At 43.7% G+C, this 18,255-nt stretch overlaps 1 protein-coding gene across 1 annotated transcript in view; it reads left to right on the forward strand.

Annotated features, from left to right (window-relative positions):
* Window positions 1-1,691: 1,691 nt before the first annotated feature.
* Window positions 1,692-18,255, forward strand: part of LOC145412115 (alanine--glyoxylate aminotransferase 2, mitochondrial) — a 32,615-nt gene continuing 16,051 nt past the window's right edge. Inside the window, exons 1-7 of the mRNA XM_080282032.1 lie at window positions 1,692-1,724; window positions 1,897-2,013; window positions 7,418-7,485; window positions 8,319-8,503; window positions 10,695-10,818; window positions 16,778-16,966; window positions 17,114-17,311. Of these exons, the coding sequence (XP_080138158.1) occupies window positions 7,450-7,485; window positions 8,319-8,503; window positions 10,695-10,818; window positions 16,778-16,966; window positions 17,114-17,311 (732 nt within the window). The 5' untranslated portion in view covers window positions 1,692-1,724; window positions 1,897-2,013; window positions 7,418-7,449. The remainder of the gene's footprint in view (window positions 1,725-1,896; window positions 2,014-7,417; window positions 7,486-8,318; window positions 8,504-10,694; window positions 10,819-16,777; window positions 16,967-17,113; window positions 17,312-18,255) is intronic.

Here is an 18,255-nt window from a genome sequence, read left to right on the forward strand (position 1 = left end):
AACATTAAAGAAAGGACTCTCTCTCTCTCTCTCTCTCTCTCTCTCTCTCTCTCTCTCTCTCTGTCAAGGACTCACACACGCTCACACATATACAGCTGCACACAGTCACACGCACAAACACACCAGTTACCCCAGCACCCATACACACACAAACACGAACAAACACACACAAACTAGAACTATCACTGTCGCTCATTCGTCATTCTCTCTCTCTCTCTCTCTCTCTCTCTCTCTCTCTCTCTCTCTCTCTCTCTCTCTCTCACACACACACACACACACACACACACATGCACTCGCTCACACAGACCCCACCACCACACAAACCCACCCTCTTGCTCCCACCAGCACAATCTTTCTCTCTGTTGCTGTGTGTGTGTGTGTGTGTGTGTGTGTGTGTGTGTGTGTGACAGACACGTGCACGGAGACAAAGAAAGTGACAGACAGACGCAGAAACAATGGGTGTGACAGTGACAATAGGAGACAGTGTGACAAACAGGCACTGACATCGGCAGTGAAGGTATATATAAACGATAAACAGGCGGAAGAGAACGAATGGAAGTGTGTGTGTGTGTGTGTGTGTGTGTGTGTGTGTGTTACAACAGTGCAGTCTACCTACAGGTATGTGGATGAGATGGGCGACTGGCAAACATTTTTATAATACTGTTAATATTTTACTCTTAATATTTCTTGCCTTCATTCCATCAATAATATGCCTGGATACCTGAATATTTTGTACACATACTGTTTTAAGTTTGTGTAATAACAGTGGAGGGGGAGAGAGGGAGGGGGAGGCCAAGGATGAGATGGAGGGATGGAGTGGAGAGGTATATGAGAGAGGAGAGATGTCAACTGGGAGCAGGGCAGTGAAATGGCAGGGGACAGGGCGACGTGGAGGCGATTTGTTTGTGGCCACCCCGTGTGGGTTTAAGGCGTCTGGCAATAGATAGATAGACAGATAGTAATAACAGTGTGGCCAAGAATTAATCAAGTGTGAGAGCAGCGGGAGACAAAACTGACAATGAACAAAGGCGGTTGGTGGACTGCAGGTTTGTTGGGGTTTGGGGGCTGGGGTGGGGATGGGATGGTTTTCGTCTCGCTCAACCCCTCCCATCTTCCCTAAGCAGGAGTAGAAAGGGGTGGGGGGACCAGTGAGTGGATTAATCACCAATTTTGTCCCTAGATTTACGGTCCAATTAAGGTGGGACTGATAACTCGACAGCAGAATGGCGTCACTTTTAACTGAAATTGTATAAAAATTGAATGAATCCAGTTAAAGATTTCAAAACCACCTCCAAGGAGTGCTTGATTTCGGGCGGTATTGTATGATATTGTTTGAAACTATAAAATTGTATGATCACGACATGACAGTGCAAACGCCAATGAGTTAGGGAGGGAGCTATCATAAGTTTGTTTGTTAACTGAGACCTTGAGCAGCAAGTAACGGTCTCACCCACGGAGTCTGTGGGGCCACTTGCCAGCATCGTGGACTGCTGGCTTTGCTCCTGTCTCAGCAACGAAGCAAACAATTGCAATCTGTAATCTTGTTTTGCTGAGTGGTACCCTGAGTAGTTACCCCCATCATAGCTAACGTTCAGGTACTTCAGGGGTGAGTGTAAGGTGTTGTATGGCAGCATCCGTCAAGGTCACAGCTCAGTGTCCACTTGCATCTCATCAGCTAAAGATGTGGCGCAGCTTGTGCCGTCATGGAGTCCTGCTACACAGTGGTAAATATGCTTATGTTTGGCACTAAGTGCCAATCGTCTGTTGTACACTATCATATGTGTACTTAGTTAATATTCTGCTCCAGATCACTATGTACTACACTACTGGAATATGTGTAATAAGCTTATGTATTATGCAAGTGCTAGATTCTCATTAATGTTCTCTTCTGTACAGTAATAATAATGGTGAAGTGGTCGTGATCTACTTCCATGACAACTGATTGAGATGTGTGCGTGGGTCGCTTAGCAGGATGATGCAGCAGGTTGGGAAGGCCACGACCAGTTAGTCTTTGTTAGTATCGTCAATTAGTGCACAAAATATCACACTGTTCACACGTTGCTCATTTCAATTTTCTCATCGGAAACAATGCTGACAATACACTGTTTGTTGACAAGAATTCTTGATCCTCACCACATCGTAGAAGGTGACAGGGTATTGATATTTACCGTATATAATCTAACAAAGTGAAGGAATCAGAGCCGAACTGTTGCAGTTTGAAATCTCAGATCCAAGTACCTCGATCCAGATGGAATACAGTTACCCCGTTGTCGAAGTGTCTTATCTCTACCTTGATTATCTCGTAGATGTTAGATATCGCCCTAATAATATCAGTGATAAGTAACAGCTCAGAAAAGTTGGTAAAGGGTAGTGTTTTTTTTTTTTTTTTTTTTTTTTTTGTGGGGATGGGGATAAGAACAAGGAATATGCCTTGTCTTACGCCGACACGATGCACGCTATAGCATCCACCCCTATTCCATTAGTCAGTAATATTTTAAACCGACAACGAAGCCTAAAGGAATGACAGTAGTGTGTGTCATCTCTCTTGCCTGGACTGTTTCCCTTAACTGCAGTACCTAGAATTATATGTTAAGGACCAGGCTACGCGCTGCATTCTAGGGGGTAAATGGGACCTCTTACTTTCTAAGGGAATTATGATGCAGATCAGGGGTTGATATTCGTACAGTGTTATAATTAAAAGATTGTATCGTTGAAGAATTGTTACAAAATCATCCAGGTCACTTGGAAAACGACTTTATACATAAATTCAACCCCTTGGTCTGGTCACTGAGATAGGAGTATTCTGGCCAACTCTCGGAGCGAACACGTTCATGTAGTAATAATGCAAGCAATGCTGAATGAATTGTAGCAACTAACATTTTATGATGTACCCTGTTCAAAGGTTTTCACTACTTATAACATTAGTGTAAGGGCAGACACAAAGGACAGTATGAGAATGTACTGTAAGAGTGTGCATAGCAGCAATGGGTGTGTGAAATACAATCGAGAGGGTGAGGATACGGGGTCACCGCCACTTCAGCGAGTGCACATTGATTAAGTGCACTGTGGAAGACAGAAACTGAACGAGAGCAATTGAATGACAATATAAATTGAGCCAGTAGTCACACTGCGCGAGCGTATGATGTGCCATTATCTTAACCAATATCTGGAAGAACTTATTTTTAAACTGTGAACACGCTGTCATCAATAAAATTGTTTTGTTTACTTTAGAGGTTCCTACTTTAGATGTTTTGTTTTGATATAAATCAATGTTGAATAGCAATTACTACCACATCATATGTATATAAATATATATATATATACAGAGAGAGAGAGAGAGAGAGAGAGAGAGAGAGAGAGAGAGAGAGAGAGAGAGAGAGAGAGAGAGAATTATAATAAATGAATGTTATACACAGACTTCCAGATAATTAGAAACATTAGTCAAAGTCAAGCATGTATTGATATCAGCCACCTTCATATTGTACCCATTGGTGGCCAGAGTTCCTGTGAGAGGGATTTTACTGGACGGGTACTATGCGTACCGCCCTCCGCCCATCGGGTCATAGTCGCGAAGTTCATAGTTCCCTACCCCGGGGTTCCATTCTTTATTAAATTTTGAAAATGCCCAGTTTTGTCCATTGTATTGGACGCTGGGCACCAACGGGTTAAGGAAGTATACTGTATACTTATTCGCATTTCTACTCGCTTAACTTCCTCTGACTTCCTGCATGCATAAAAGTAATTCCGGAGTGTTGTAGTACCTGCTTTGTGTGTGTGTGTGTGTGTGTGTGTGTGTGTGTGTGTGTGTGTGTGTGTGTGTCATTCAGTATCTTCAGATGGTAGGCTGTGACTTACACCGGTACTGTATTGTACATGAAGTGAAGGCACGAGGCCATCCTTCTGTTTTGTATTATACCAGGCAGTTTATCCTTTGTTCTTTCTTCTACATTTCATAATCTAAACGCTAGCCTTTTCCTTTCCGTAAGTGTTGATGCCATGAAGCTACAGTATACAAGTATGGGTTCACATTCCCCGGTTTGGAGTGAAAATTCTTACATTTCAATTATTATTTCTGAAACAGTTTTAAATGTACCATAGGTCTTGTAATGTTGTGCTGGTTGAAGGCTAGTCACCTGTTTATCAATGATGACTTTTAATAAGAAAGTGAAGGAGCGTTGCGGTGTGGATGTGGATGTAGTTGGAAGCGTTAGGAGAAACACACTGAGGTGGTTTGGCAGTGTGGAGAGGATGGAGAGTGAGAGACAGACGAAGAGAGTGTATGTGAGGTGGATGGGGGGAGAGGGAAGAGGAGGCCAAGGATGAGATGGAGTGATGGAGTGGAGAGGTATATGAGAGAGGGGAGCGTGAGCTGGGAGCAGGGCAATGAAATGGCTGGGGACAGGGCGACATGGAGGCGGTTTGTTTGTGGCCACCCCTTACGGGATTAAGGCGTCTGGCAATAGATAGACAGACTTTTAAACTCCAGTCTTGCGGTATGCTCCCACCATCATCCTGGTTTGTCTTACGGATCTTATTTTAGTTCACGTAGTCAACTGATTCTACTGTCAATATGCTGGAACAAAAATTTCCTTTGAATCCTTTGTACTAGCCAGGTATAACTTGCTGACTATGTTGAGTGTTCATGTCGCATTCGCTCAGCTGTAATACTTGTTCAGTTTCCTTGTCGCTCACTTTACATTTGCTTTTTCACAATGAACTCGCTCAGTTGTCGTACACAAGCATTTGGGGTGATGATGTGAAGTGTAAGGCGAAGCGGGTTGATGGAAGGGTTGGTGAGATTGGCGCTATAACAGACATACCTACGCTTGAGTGAGGCTGTGGAAGGGATAATCACACGTGAGCACATGTGTTGTGTTGTGATTTATATCAGAAGTGGAGAGTGAAATAACGTGATGGCGAGATAATGTAGGACGAGTATGTGGGATGTGGCGTGAAACTGTGAGCGTAGTTGTGGTAAGCACACGTATTGGTGTAAGAAAGACTGAAAGTGAGGTTAAGGAACTGTCCTATGAGGATGTGGGAAGTATTATGAGAGACAGGATGTGGGGTAGTGTGAGGCAGTGTGTAAGTTAGTGTGAGAATGTGTGAGGCAGTATACATGAGGCAGTGTGTGGATTGTGTGAATATGTAGGGCACTTTATGGTACTGATATATCGAAATTTTAACTATACAGTATGTGTAGTATTGCAGGAACGTTGTTAAGTAGTGCGAATATGTGCTGGGTATAAGTATGAGGTAGTATCAGGGTATCTGGTGCAGTCCGTTCTATGTATTGAATTGTTGGATGAGTTAGTGTAAGGGTGTGGGTGTGTTAGTGTGATGATGGTAGGGGTATTGTGAGGGTGTATTTGGTAGTGTTAGGATATGTGAGGTGTTTTGTGTGTGTGTGTGTGTGTGTGTGTGTGTGTGTGTGTGTGTTGTGGATGGATTAGCTTGAAGGGGTGCGCGTGACAGTTTGTGAGTTGGTCTGAAGGCAAGTGAGATGCTGTGAGGATGGGTTAGGTAGCCACAAAAAAAAGACAAAAAATGTGTATTGTGAACTAAACTGATGAATTAAGGTCTGTGGAAGGTATACCAAGAGCGGCCGATATACTATAAGACCTTCATCTGCGTGGAGCTGTAACCCACCTCACCACTGCCATCATGCATTTATGACGTTTCTCCTTCTGACCCACACATCCCTGCCAACTGAAGTGTGGGTGGTAGTGAATATTAGCTTTTCCGGCCACACTGGTTGACAAATTGTATATATAAACAGCGGGTTTTATTTATACACACGAATAAAAGAGAGTATGGATAGGATTCCAAAGTTGCGAGTGTTGTTGCACACATGTCAGCGTGTAAGATGAACTGCATGCATAGATGTATTGGTAAATACTGTACGCAATGGAAGAAAAAGGAAGAAGCGAATGGATTGGACGCAAGAAAAGAACGGGGATGAAAGAGAGGGTGTAATCCTATCCAGGGGCGGACATTTAAGAGGGTGCAGTCCTGTGTCCGTGTAATTGCATGTTCCCACCCTGTCGAGGTTCCACTGGTGACATACACGACTCTAGTCCACAAACACAACTAAAACACATTTTCCACATGCACTTCTCACCCTCCTCTCCAAAAACCTTTCACATCAATACCCATAAGTGAAGTGTGCAAAGAGTTAAGAGGAAAAAGTATGGAGTGAAGAATTTGGAGGAAAAAAATAAGAAAAATTATGTGAATGCAGGAAATTGTTACGGTAAACGGTATAAAAATGTGGGAATGAATGTAATAAAAAAAAAAATAACTGCAGTAGATGAAGACAGAAGAAGGCAAATGAATGATGGAGTGGTAAGAGACAAATGAAAAGACTGCTGAAAAACTGACGAATGGGAATGACGAGTAAGCACTGTTTGGCTGGGTGGTACACAAGGGAGGAATGTGGTTTGACAGCAAAAATGAAGACTTGAGGAAAGGCAGGAGAACGGGCGGGCAGAGGAGAGAGAGAGAGAGAGTTCTATGATGCAGTGATAGCAAAAGAGGTATATGTAAGCAGGAAGTGCTGCTATTTGAACTTCAACATGCATCCTTGTCCCCAGGCTTGTACTGTAGGTGACATAGGGAGCTGTAGTGGCACCTCTTGTTTACCGATTTATGTGCATTTTATACTTATCTGTCATCTTCTGCGTTTCTGAGACAAACCATGTAGATAATATGAAGCCATAAATGGCAAACGGGAGAATGATAAAAGTGTTCAGAATATACTGTATAACTAAGGATGTGATGGTAGGAGACGTCCAGCGCAACGCAGAATACGGCTTCTCGTGTGGTGTGTTTACCTTTCGATCATTTATCATCACATCCTGTACACACTGACCCTCTTCTACTCACACGTGATAATGACGTCTTGTTTACTTGGATCATGCATTTTTATACTCTTCATTCCAAAGTCTAAGTATATATTTAGATTCCTGTTCCTACCAAAAATTTAAGTAACCTTAGAGGAGAGTTTACGAACTGGAGTCCTTCAATAACCTCTTCATTTCTAGAATACTTTCCTAAGTGAAATATAATTGATTGGATGTAGCAAGAATGATTCCATGAGTGTAATTGTAGCTGGGAGGTTGAATATGTGATATGACTGTATCTGTGAGGGGGATAATAACTGCTGTTCACTGACCGCAGATTAAACGTTACTCAGATACATTTCTCATACTGTTGGAGACGGACGCCTCTTCGTGATGCCACCAATAAGACAATACAGTCCTCCCTAACTTTATCCTCTGACATGGAGACGGTGGATCGCAGAGAAGGTCAATGCCAGCTTCCACTCAACCGGGTAAACGTCCATATAAGCCTGGGACCACAACAACAGCAACAGCACTTGATGTGCTGTGCTTTACACTTTTTTCTTCTATTGCAGGGGCCAAATGCCTGTCGTCGCAGGTGCCATCAATGCCTCCCTGCGATTTCCAACCCTCTCCATACACAGTAAGTGATACGTCCAGCTGGTGTCTCGCATTTGCATATATCTTTCAGCGGTGTATCATAACTGCGGTCTAATGTTTACTTATGCTGGCGTAAAAGAAGTCCCCGTTAGGTTGCAAGCCTAGATTAATATATTCATCCACTAAAAAGTATTTGTAACGGTGGTCATGTCTCTTAAGTATATCATGTACCTGGGAACTGAAAAGTCTTTTAAAAACTGTAAAAACTAAAGAGGAAATATTTGTGAGCGAATGCGTGACATTTCCCAAAGTTCCTTATTATATGTAAGTGCATGAAATTTGCTTGTATCTGATACTCGTATGAAACTAAACACACACACACACACACACACACACACACACACACACACACACACACACACACACACAATGCTAAAAGTTTCGTTGATGTCAAACTTGCTTTGAACTTCAACTGTACTGGAAGCTGAAGAGAACACATGCCTGTACTGGAATGACCGCTTCGATGTCTGGTGGTTTTGCGTACGTCTTAATACAGTTTTTAGCTACAAAAGGAAAGAAAACATGGGATTACGGAGAGGACCCACGGACCAAAACACCAAGCTCCTTGTGGATTGAACCAGCGCAGGCACGGATGTAGGGGCTGGGCGTGGGGGGTGACGTCGAAGCAGCTGCCACGGAATTATTTGTTTGGCAACTGTTTTGGGCAGGAGTATGACGAAGGGTAAATTCTGGCTCTCTGTCTCCTCTCGGAAAGAAGGTCTAGATCATGCAGTGGGTCAATCTATCTATCTATAATCTATCTGTCTATCTGTCTATAAAGACAAACAGATATAATGTGTTTCAACCTTTTTTCAGGGTCCGGAGTACAGTTGGGTACAAAATGTGAGGAAGGACCTGCTCAACCCTGCCTTAGCTGCACACTTCACCAAGCCTGTCCTGGTGCATCAAGGGCATATGCAGTGGCTCTTCGACCACAGTGGCAAGCGCTACCTGGATCTCTTCGGCGGCATCGTTACTGTCAGCGTCGGCCACTGTCATCCGTAAGTCAGTGAAATTAACCTTCACAGTAAAAGTATCATCAGGCAGGTAAGCTTTGAGGTGGTTTGGCCATGTGTAGAGGATGGAGAGTGAGAGACTGACGAGGAAAGTGTATGTGTATGTGAGTGAGGTGGAGGGGGAGAAGGGGAGGGGGAGGCCAAGGATGAGATGAAGGGATGGAGTGGAGAGGTTTATGAGAGAGAGGGGTGCGAGTTGGGAGCAGGGCAGTGAAATGGCGGGGGACAGGGCGACGTGGAGGCGATTTGTTTGTGGTCACACCGTATGGGATTAAGGCGTCTGGCAATAGATAGATAGATACTCTGGATGTGCCAGGACTCTTTCTGTTCCCTCTCTCCATTTCGGCTCGCAGATGCCTTGCTCTTTTCCGATGAACTCCTCAGTAGGTCGCCTTGTTTTTACCTATATCTCATGCTCTCTCATCCAGTCCTCATCCCTTTCCTACTCTCTCATCTGCGAATCACTCAACTCTCTGGTTCCAAGAAGCAAAACATTTTCTTATTATTGTTCAAACTACCTAATCATCATTTTCAGATATTTGTAACCATGCTTTTTTTTATATTCTCATCACGTATCCATATCTCCTCTTCCCTACAGCATATTTCTCTGTAATTACTCCTCTACTCAACACTACACACCCTCTGTTCAAAGTTCCACGCCAGTGTTGTCATATTCAGCTACGAATCATTCCATCAACACTGATAGCACATACCCGAACTGCTTTTCATGAGAAGCTTATCATCATAGTGGAATCTGGTTATTTCATCCCCACTCGTAGATCAGGTTTTGGTTTTATTATATTTTATTATATACCAAACATGCACTCTGTCTCCCAGGGCCATATTTGCCTCCTAGTCTGTCAGTCTCTTTTTCAGAACAGTTTTATATATTAGTTACTACTCCCCTAAAGTGTTCTCTCCATCTCTGAACTACTCACTGTGGAAAACTCTAAACTTCCTCCAGTCTTTTCTTCTCTTTTGATTTTATAGTTTAATTAAAATATATATATTCTGTCTATTGCCAGACGCCTTAATCCCTTAAAGGGTGGCCACATACAAATCGCCTCCATGTTGCCCTGTCCCCCTGCATCTCATTGCCCTGCTCCCAACTCACACCCCCCTGTCTCATATACCTCTCCACTCCATCCCTCCACCTCATCCTTGGCCTCCCCCTCCCTCTCCCTCGCTCCACCTCACTCACATACACTCTCCTCGTCACTCTCTCAATTAAAATGATTGAGAGAAATTCATAATGAGTGACTGCATGTTTTCATATCTTGAAGGCCACACCGTATTTTTACTGTGTTTATTAACCGTTACTCCCAGTCCTTCATTTATGCAACAGGTCAACTCTGGAACTCTCTCCCTCTGTCTGTATTTCCTACCTCCTATGATCTCCAGTCTTTCAAACGCAGTGTGTCCAGGCATCTCGAAATGAATGGATCTTGAATTTGGCTCTCTTTTGTATTGTTGTTTTTTTCTTGGAAGGAATGGTTTGCGGGCTCCTGGCCTTTGGTTCCTTCTTTCTTGCATAAAAAAAAAAAATATATTATCAAGCTAATTTGCCACACACTAAAACTTCTCTCACTCAAAGTAAGTTATGCATCATCACTCTGTATATACTGTAAACCTCCCCTTGCTGTTCCATCCTGGTTATGTCCATTCTTTACAGCTTATTATCTTGTCCTCAGGCCCAAAAATACGAGGCAGGAGCTTAGAATATTGTTGGACACAGATTACCAACCTTACGATGAACAAGAGAGTGCTTATGAAAATATGGAAAAAAATAATAATGGTTTACTAAAACTTTGGAAAACAAGTCATTTAAAAATTTAACTAACGTCAACAACGAGGAGGAGGTTATTCTTTTCTACATTAAGTGCTCACCTTCTCCCCAAAATCAAATTACCCTAACAGCCTAACGATGAAGCGGTCCTCTGTCAATCCAGGCTGTCCTATCCTAATATACTTAATTTGCTGCAAGGGTGCGACATGGCAATACGGTTTTAAGATTTTTAGTATAGGCGTAAAACTCTTTATTTCGTACGTTAACCGATAAGTAAAGCCCAGATATGAAGATAATTGTTTTTATTCTAGAAAACTCTCATATTCATTTACAACTGCATATTTTATTCTTTACAGGCCAGTCTTGGTGATGTAAAAATTCTGCTTACAGGAAAGTTCTTGCAGCGGCGACGGAGCAGATGCGGAAGCTGTGGCACACAACAAATATATATCTACATCCAAAGATTCATGAGTATGCCAAGCGGCTGACAGACACACTTCCAGGAGACCTCAAAGTTAGTCCCTCATGAGTATGGCAGTGTTGTGATGGTACTGTGGCAGGTATGGAAGTGATCAAACTCGGCAACACTCACATATTTTCCTTTTATTGCTTGCTTCCACGGGACGGTTTGATTCAATACAGGAAGGAGCCAATAATAATGACGAGGTTATTGCTGATTATACTTATATCTGACCCTTAAACTTTGATTACCCTCTCTTGAATCGAATGATTTGAGAACGATAATGTGTGTGTGTGTGTGTGTGTGTGTGTGTGTGTGTGTGTGTGTGTGTGTGTGTGTGTGTGTGTGTGTGTGTGTGTGTGTGTGTGTGTGTGTGTGTGTGTGTGTGTATGTGTGTGTGTGTGTGTGTGTGTGTGTGTGTGTGTGTGTGTGTGTGTGTGTGTGTGTGTGTGTGTGTGTGTATATATATCTATAAATAATGTGTATATATATATATATCCATCCATCCATCATCCAATCCTACATTGCCCCAAGAGGAGCGTAGGAGCCCGGGGCTAGGCAGTTGGTCTCGACATTTAAGATGAGAGTGACCAGCCTCACTCATCCCTGAGTGGCATTACATGAGCAGTCAACCCCAACCTACATAACCATAAGGTGTACCTACATAAGGTACCGGAGCCAACCCACCCCTGAATCACATCATCTTTACGTTTCTGCCCGGAATCGTGCTAAGTCTGTTCTTCGCTCTACTAAAAATATTTTCATCCATACTAAATGCTCTCAACTCTCCAACTCGAATTCTTCCCGCTCCTTCTGGCACCTTGCCAAAAATCTTTCTAACAACTTTACGTCATCATCCTTCCCTCCTCTTTTCTACTCTGATGGTTCTGTAGCTATTTCTTCTACTGATAAAGCAGATCTCTTCGCTCAGACTTTCTCCTCCAATCCACCTTAGACGATTCCGGTGCTGTTCCTCCATCTCTTCCCTCCTCTGACTTCCTCATGGCTGACATTAAAATTTCTTCAGTTGATGTATTTTCTGCCATTGCTGGCCTCAGTACAAACAAGGCATATGGGCCTGATGGGGTCCCTCCTGTTGTTCTCAAGAACTGTGCTTCTGTGCTTACACCCTGCCTAGGCAAACTCTTTCGCCTTTGTCTGTCAACCTGTACCTTTCCTTCTTGCTGGAAGTTTGCTCTCATTCAGCCAGTCCCAAAGAAGGGTGACCACTCCCAACCCTCCAACTATCGTCCAATTGCTTTAACGTCCTGTATTTCAAAAGTTTTCGAGTCAATTCTCAATAGAAAAATTTTAAGGCATCTTTCCTATCACAACCTTCTTTCCGATAGTCAGTATGGGTTCCGTCAGGGACGCTCCACTGGCGATCTTCTCACCTACCTTTCAGACTCCTGGTCATCCTCCTTTCGGGACTTTGCCGAAAGCTTTGCCATTGTACTTGACATCTCAAAGGCTTTCGATCGAGTCTGGCATAAATCTTTAATTTTCAAACTGCCCTCCTACGGTTTCTATCCTTCTATCTGTGCCTTCATCGCTAGCTTCCTTTCTGGTCGTTCTATAGCCGCTGTTGTAGACGGCCATCGTTCTTCTCCTAGATCTATCAACAGTGGTGTTCCTCAGGGCTCTGTCCTATCACCAACTCTCTTCCTTTTATTCATCAATGATCTTCTAAGCTGTACATCTAACCCTATCCACTCATACGCTGATGACTCCACCCTTCACCTTTCCATTCGGTTCCACCAACGCCCATCTCAACAGTTACTTCAACAAACAAGGGATGAGGTTATAACACACCTAATGTCTGACTTGGCTCGTATCTCTGACTGGGGTAAAAATAATATGGTTGTCTTTAATCCATCTAAGACTCAGTTCTTACACCTATCAACCCAACAAAATCTTCCACAGGTATACCCACTAATGTTTAATAATATTCAGCTTAATCCTGCATCATCCTTGAACATGCTTGGGGTTTCATTTACTCGGGACTTGTCCTGGAAAGATCATATTACATCTCTTGTAAAATCTATTTCCAAGAGATTGGGTGTGCTAAGCCAACTCCGCTCTTTCTTTACCCCTGCACAATTGTTGACTCTATACAGGGGTTTTATCCGACCCTGTGTGGAGTACAACTCTCATGTGTGGGGAGGCTCCCCACATACAGCTCTTCTCAATAGGGTGGAGTCAAAGGCTTTTCGTCTCATTAACTCTCCTCCTCTTACTGACTCCCTTCAACCTCTGTCTCTTCGCCGCACTGTTGCATCTTTATCTCTTTTCTATCGCTACTTTAATGGTCACTGCTCCTCTGAACTGTCTGCTTGCATTCCTCCACCTCTACGACGGGCGCATAGCACCCGTCTGGCAGCAAACTCTCATCCCTTTTCTGTCCAACTCTCTAATGCAAGAGTTAACCGTTACTCCCAGTCTTTCATTTATGCAACAGGTCAGCTCTGGAACTGTCTCCCTCTGTCTGTATTTCCTGCTGCCTATGATCTCCAGTCTTTCAAACGCAGTGTGTCCAGACATCTCAAAATGATCGGATCTTGAATTTGGCTCTCTATTGTATTTTGTTTTTCTCTTGGAGGGAACTGTAACTGCGGGCTCATGGCCTTTGGTTCCTTCTTCCTCGCATAAAAAAAAAAAATCACCGCTTGGATATAAACCTTCACCGGCTCAATCCGGCTGGAGCGAAATAATTACCCACTAAACCACCAGGTGCCAAAATTTGGTTATATGGTTACCACCCAGCGTAGTAAATGGTTTCCTGGTGTACAGGAAACCATTTGGCTTGTCACTCAGTGTAGAGTCACCCACAGGCAGAAGGAAGAGGAAAGAATGAAGGAATGAAAGACAGAAGATATATATATATATATATATATATATATATCCCATTGGATCCCAGAGCTGCTGGGCGAGGCCCTGTACTGGGAGGGTACTAAGCGTACCGCCCTCCGCCTATCGGCTCATAGTCGGGAAGCTCATAGGTCCCTAACCGGGGATTCCCTACTTTATTAAGATTTGAAAATCCCTATTTTTTGTCCAGTGCTGGGGACACTGGGCTCCAATGGGATATATACACACATACATATGTAAGATACTCACGGAAGAGATAGGCACAGCATGTGAGGCGGTTTGTGGAGTGAGGAGGAGATACAAGGGTGTGCAAGGGACAGCATGGTGGAATGATGAGGTGAAACGAGCTGTGGAACAAAAGAAGAAGGCATATAGTGAATGGTTAGCGAGCAGAGGTAGGGGAGAAGATGAGAGAGAGAAGAGAGAGGTATATGTGAGCAGAAGAAGGAAGGTTAAGAGACTGGTGAAGGAGAGTAAAAAGAAAGTGGATGAAGAGTTTGGGAGGAATCTGAGTGTGAAATGGAGGGAGAGTAAGAAATTGTTTTGGAAGGAGATAAAGAAAGTAAGGCAGTGTGAAAAGGGAAATAGTAGGGGAGTGAAAGATAGGAATAATAGATCGTTGCTGGAGAAGAGAGAGAAACTGAGGAGATGGAAGGAGCACTTTGAGGATTTGTTGAATGTAGAGAGTGAGAGCAGTGCGAGTATAAGTGGTTGGGGAATGGCTGGGAGAAGAAGAGATGAGAGGAGGGAGGAAGAGATCAATAGGGCGGAAGTAGTGGAAGCGATGAAGAAGATTAAGTTGGGAAAGGCCCCAGGAATAGATGGAGTGTGTGGTGAAATGCTTAGGTATGGGGGTGAGATTGTTGTGGAGTGGATATGGAAGTTGTGTAGATTGGCTTGGGAAGAGGGAAGGGTTCCAGAGGACTGGAAATCAGGTATAATTGTTCCTTTATACAAAGGAAAAGGGGAGAGAGAAGTATGTGGTAATCATAGGGGTATTTGCCTACTTAGTGTGACTGGTAAAATATATGGTAGAATACTCATTGATAGGGTTAGGCATATGACAGAGGAGTTAGTTGGAGAAGAACAAGGGGGATTTAGGAAGGGAAAAGAGTGCGTAGATCAGATATCTGTTCTAAGATGTTTAGTGGAGAAGTATCTAGAGAAGGGAAGGAAAGTGTATGCTGCCTTCATGGACTTGGAGAAAGCTTATGACAGAATAGATAGGCAAGGTATGTGGAAGGTATTAAGAATATATGCAGTGGAGGGGAAATTGTTGAGTGCTGTGAAGAGTATGTACGAGGAAGCTAGGGCTGCGGTGCAAGTGGATGGTGAGCTGAGTGAGTTCTTTGATCTCAATGTGGGACTGAAACAGGGTTGTGTGATGTCTCCATGGCTGTTTAATATATACATGGATGGGGTTGTAAAGGAGGTGCAGGGTAGGGCAGTGGATGTGGGGGTGGCTCTAATGAATGAGGGTGAGGTTTGGAAGCTTCCGGTGTTGCTGTTTGCTGATGATACAGTACTGTTGAGTGAAGATGAATGGGAGTTGCAAAGTTTGGTGAATGAATTTGGGACAGTGTGTAGGAGGAGGAATCTGAAAGTTAATGTAAACAAAAGTAAAGTTATGGTGTTTGAGAGGAATGAAGTCACAGAGTGTGCAGTGAGGTTGGATGGTGAGGATATGGAGAATGTGAGTGCATTCAAGTACTTGGGTAGTGTGATGAGTAGGGATGGAACTTTGGGGGATGAAGTGCGTGAAAGGGTACAGCAGGGAAGGAAGGTTGTTGGTACACTGAAAGCAGTGATGAGAAATAGGGAGGTGAGTATGGAAGTTAAGAAGTCACTGCATGATAGTATTGTGATCCCTACCCTGACGTATGGAAGCGAGGCATGGACCTTGCAAGAGGGGAACAAGTCAAGAGTGAGAGCAATGGAAATGAGTTACTTGAGAGGAGCATGTGGAGTGACGTGGAGGGACAGGTTGATGAATGAAGAAGTGAAGGAACGCTGTGGGGTGGATGTGGATGTGGTTGAGAAGATTAAGAGAAATACACTGAGGTGGTTTGGACATGTGAAGAGAATGGAGACTGACTAAGAGGGTGTATGTAGGTGAGGTGGAGGGAGAGGGAGAGGTAGACCGAGGATGAGGTGGAGGGATGGAGTTGAGAGGTATATGAGGGAGGTGGGGGTGAGTTGGGGGGAGGGTAGTCAAATGGTGGGTGACAGAGCGACTTGGAGGCGTTTTGTCTGCGGCCACCCTTTGCGGGATTAGGGCGTCGGGCTATAGATAGATAGATAGACATATGGTGGTAGGTGGGGGGGCTCACCATCCACTCACTTGACGTGGTGCTGCTCTCGGATATCTGCCCTTTCCTTTCTTCCTTCCATCCTCTTCTGTCTTTCTTTTTTTCATTCATTCCTCTTCCTTCTGCCTAGACAAATAATCTGGGGCACCCAGAATGTTATAATACTCGTGATGAATGGTGTGGTCGAGAGTAAAGAACTTTGTATTTTATTCGAGCCCACGACTGACGATTTTATTCAGCTTATAAGAATATCTCCGCAGTGAAAGCATTTTAAAGTATATCGGCAGAAACTTTCACAGAATATTCAGTAATGCCATTCTGGCGTTTCAGAACCTAAGACAAAATATTTCAATAATGGAAATGAAATGCCATGCTGCTGTACCTAATCCCGAGTCTTAAATACCTAGATTTACCAAGATTTACTGAGAAACTGAGGTGGTTTGGCCATGTGGAGAGGATGGAGAGTGAGAGACTGACGAGGAGAGTGTATGTGATTGAGGTGGAGGGGGAGAGAGGGAGGGGTAGGCCAAGGATGAGTTGGAGGGATGGAGTGGTGAGATATATGAGAGAGGGGGGTGTGAGTTGGGAGCAGGGCATTGAAATGGCGGGGGACAGGGCGACGTGGAGGCGATTTGCTTGTAGCCACCCCGTATGGGATTAAGGCGTCTGGCAATAGATAGACTAAGAAAACAAAAAGCTATGCAGTGGTTGAAGAGGAGTTGGCTAGAGGACCCAAGCATACTGAGCTTTCCTGCTAAATATGGATGTTTATGTAAAAATAATATTCTTCTCACTTTATCTGTAGGGTTAATAATTTCCTGGTTGTATTTTTTCAGGTTGTATATTTTGTGAATAGTGGCTCTGAGGCCAATGACATGGCGATGATGATGGCACGACTGTATACCGGAAGCTTTGACATAGTAACTCTGAGAAACAGCTTCCATGGAGCCTCCCCATACGCTGCTGGCCTTACCGCACACAACACGTGGAAATATAACTTTGCCAATGGATTTGGAATTCACAACGTAAGTATTGTCAGTGATTCCATTTGAAAACAATATAGCAGAACATTAGCTTTGTTTTATTATCATCTCTGTATTACATTTGAAAGTATAAAGCCAGCAGTTAACTGGCAGTAACTGTTGGTCTCGTTTTACTAATAATATTTACAGGCACTGAACCCAGACCCGTATAGAGGACTGTGGGGTGGTCACCGGGATTGTGTTGTCCAGTCCTCAAGGGTCAATGAAAGTCAGCTGGTGGATGGTGTGTGCTCCTCTGCTGAGAAATACGTCGAGCAGCTGGATGAAGTTTTTACATATTCTATCCCAAAAGGAAAACTAGCAGCCTTCTTCGCAGAGTCGATTCAGGTGAAGCATGAACTACTACCCTTTGCTTTATCTTAACTCCTTCACTCTGATGACGTATTACTTAACTGTGCTACCTACGAACGATTCTGTTTGGTGTTTAGGATATTTGTGGTAGTAAAGGAGTTAATAAGGTTGTATCTGTCCCTCCAGCTTCAAAAAGCCTCTCCTATGCTACTATTGCGTTTGGTAGGCACGTCTGCCGGACCCTCAGAAAAACACAGCTAAACAAGAAGCGGTGCCAAGGCACAGCAAACCCGTCCCCGACAGTCATTTTAGTGTTGACGTATAAACACAACAGGATATCTAGTCAAAGATACTGCACTGGTTTACTTGGAAGTTAGAAATTTACATATGCAGTTCCTGTCCAAATTCTGTTAGTTTTTATTTTTGTTTTAAACTTACTCTAAACACATTGTCATACTGTAATTTACTGACTTTACCAGTAGACTGTGGTAGTGGGTGGTGGTGCCCATCACCCCCTCATTTGATGTAGTGCTGCCTACTTCTTCCATCACCTTTGTCATTCTATTTCTGGTCCTGCCTTCCTCTCTTCCTACATCTCTCTTTTCTTCCTTTCACTTTTCATATTCTTTTTTTCCAATTTAGGTAACAGTACACAGGGGAACAAGTCAAATGGTTTCCCGTAACCCAGGAAACCAATAACGGTGTTGAGTGGTAACCATATAACCATATCATGGGAGAGACGCAAATGCGGCGTCCATCCAGGAACCAGCCCTCAAACCTCCACACCTTTTCTTCATGCCTTACTGTGGCGAGGCGCTGTCAGCTACAAGGAAACACAGGTTCACTGCACGGGGCAGACCTGCAGGGGCGGTTGCTTGCCTGTGGTTAATGGGTCTGCTCGGTCAGACTGACTAGGGTTGATCAAAAACAACAAACACCAACACACAGTTTTACTACAGTTATTCCTGAACTGACAGGTG

This window comes from Coenobita brevimanus, chromosome 92 (assembly GCF_032717465.1).
Source record: "Coenobita brevimanus isolate Jiangsu-jjx chromosome 92, ASM3271746v2, whole genome shotgun sequence".
Classification (NCBI taxonomy): domain Eukaryota; kingdom Metazoa; phylum Arthropoda; class Malacostraca; order Decapoda; family Coenobitidae; genus Coenobita; species Coenobita brevimanus.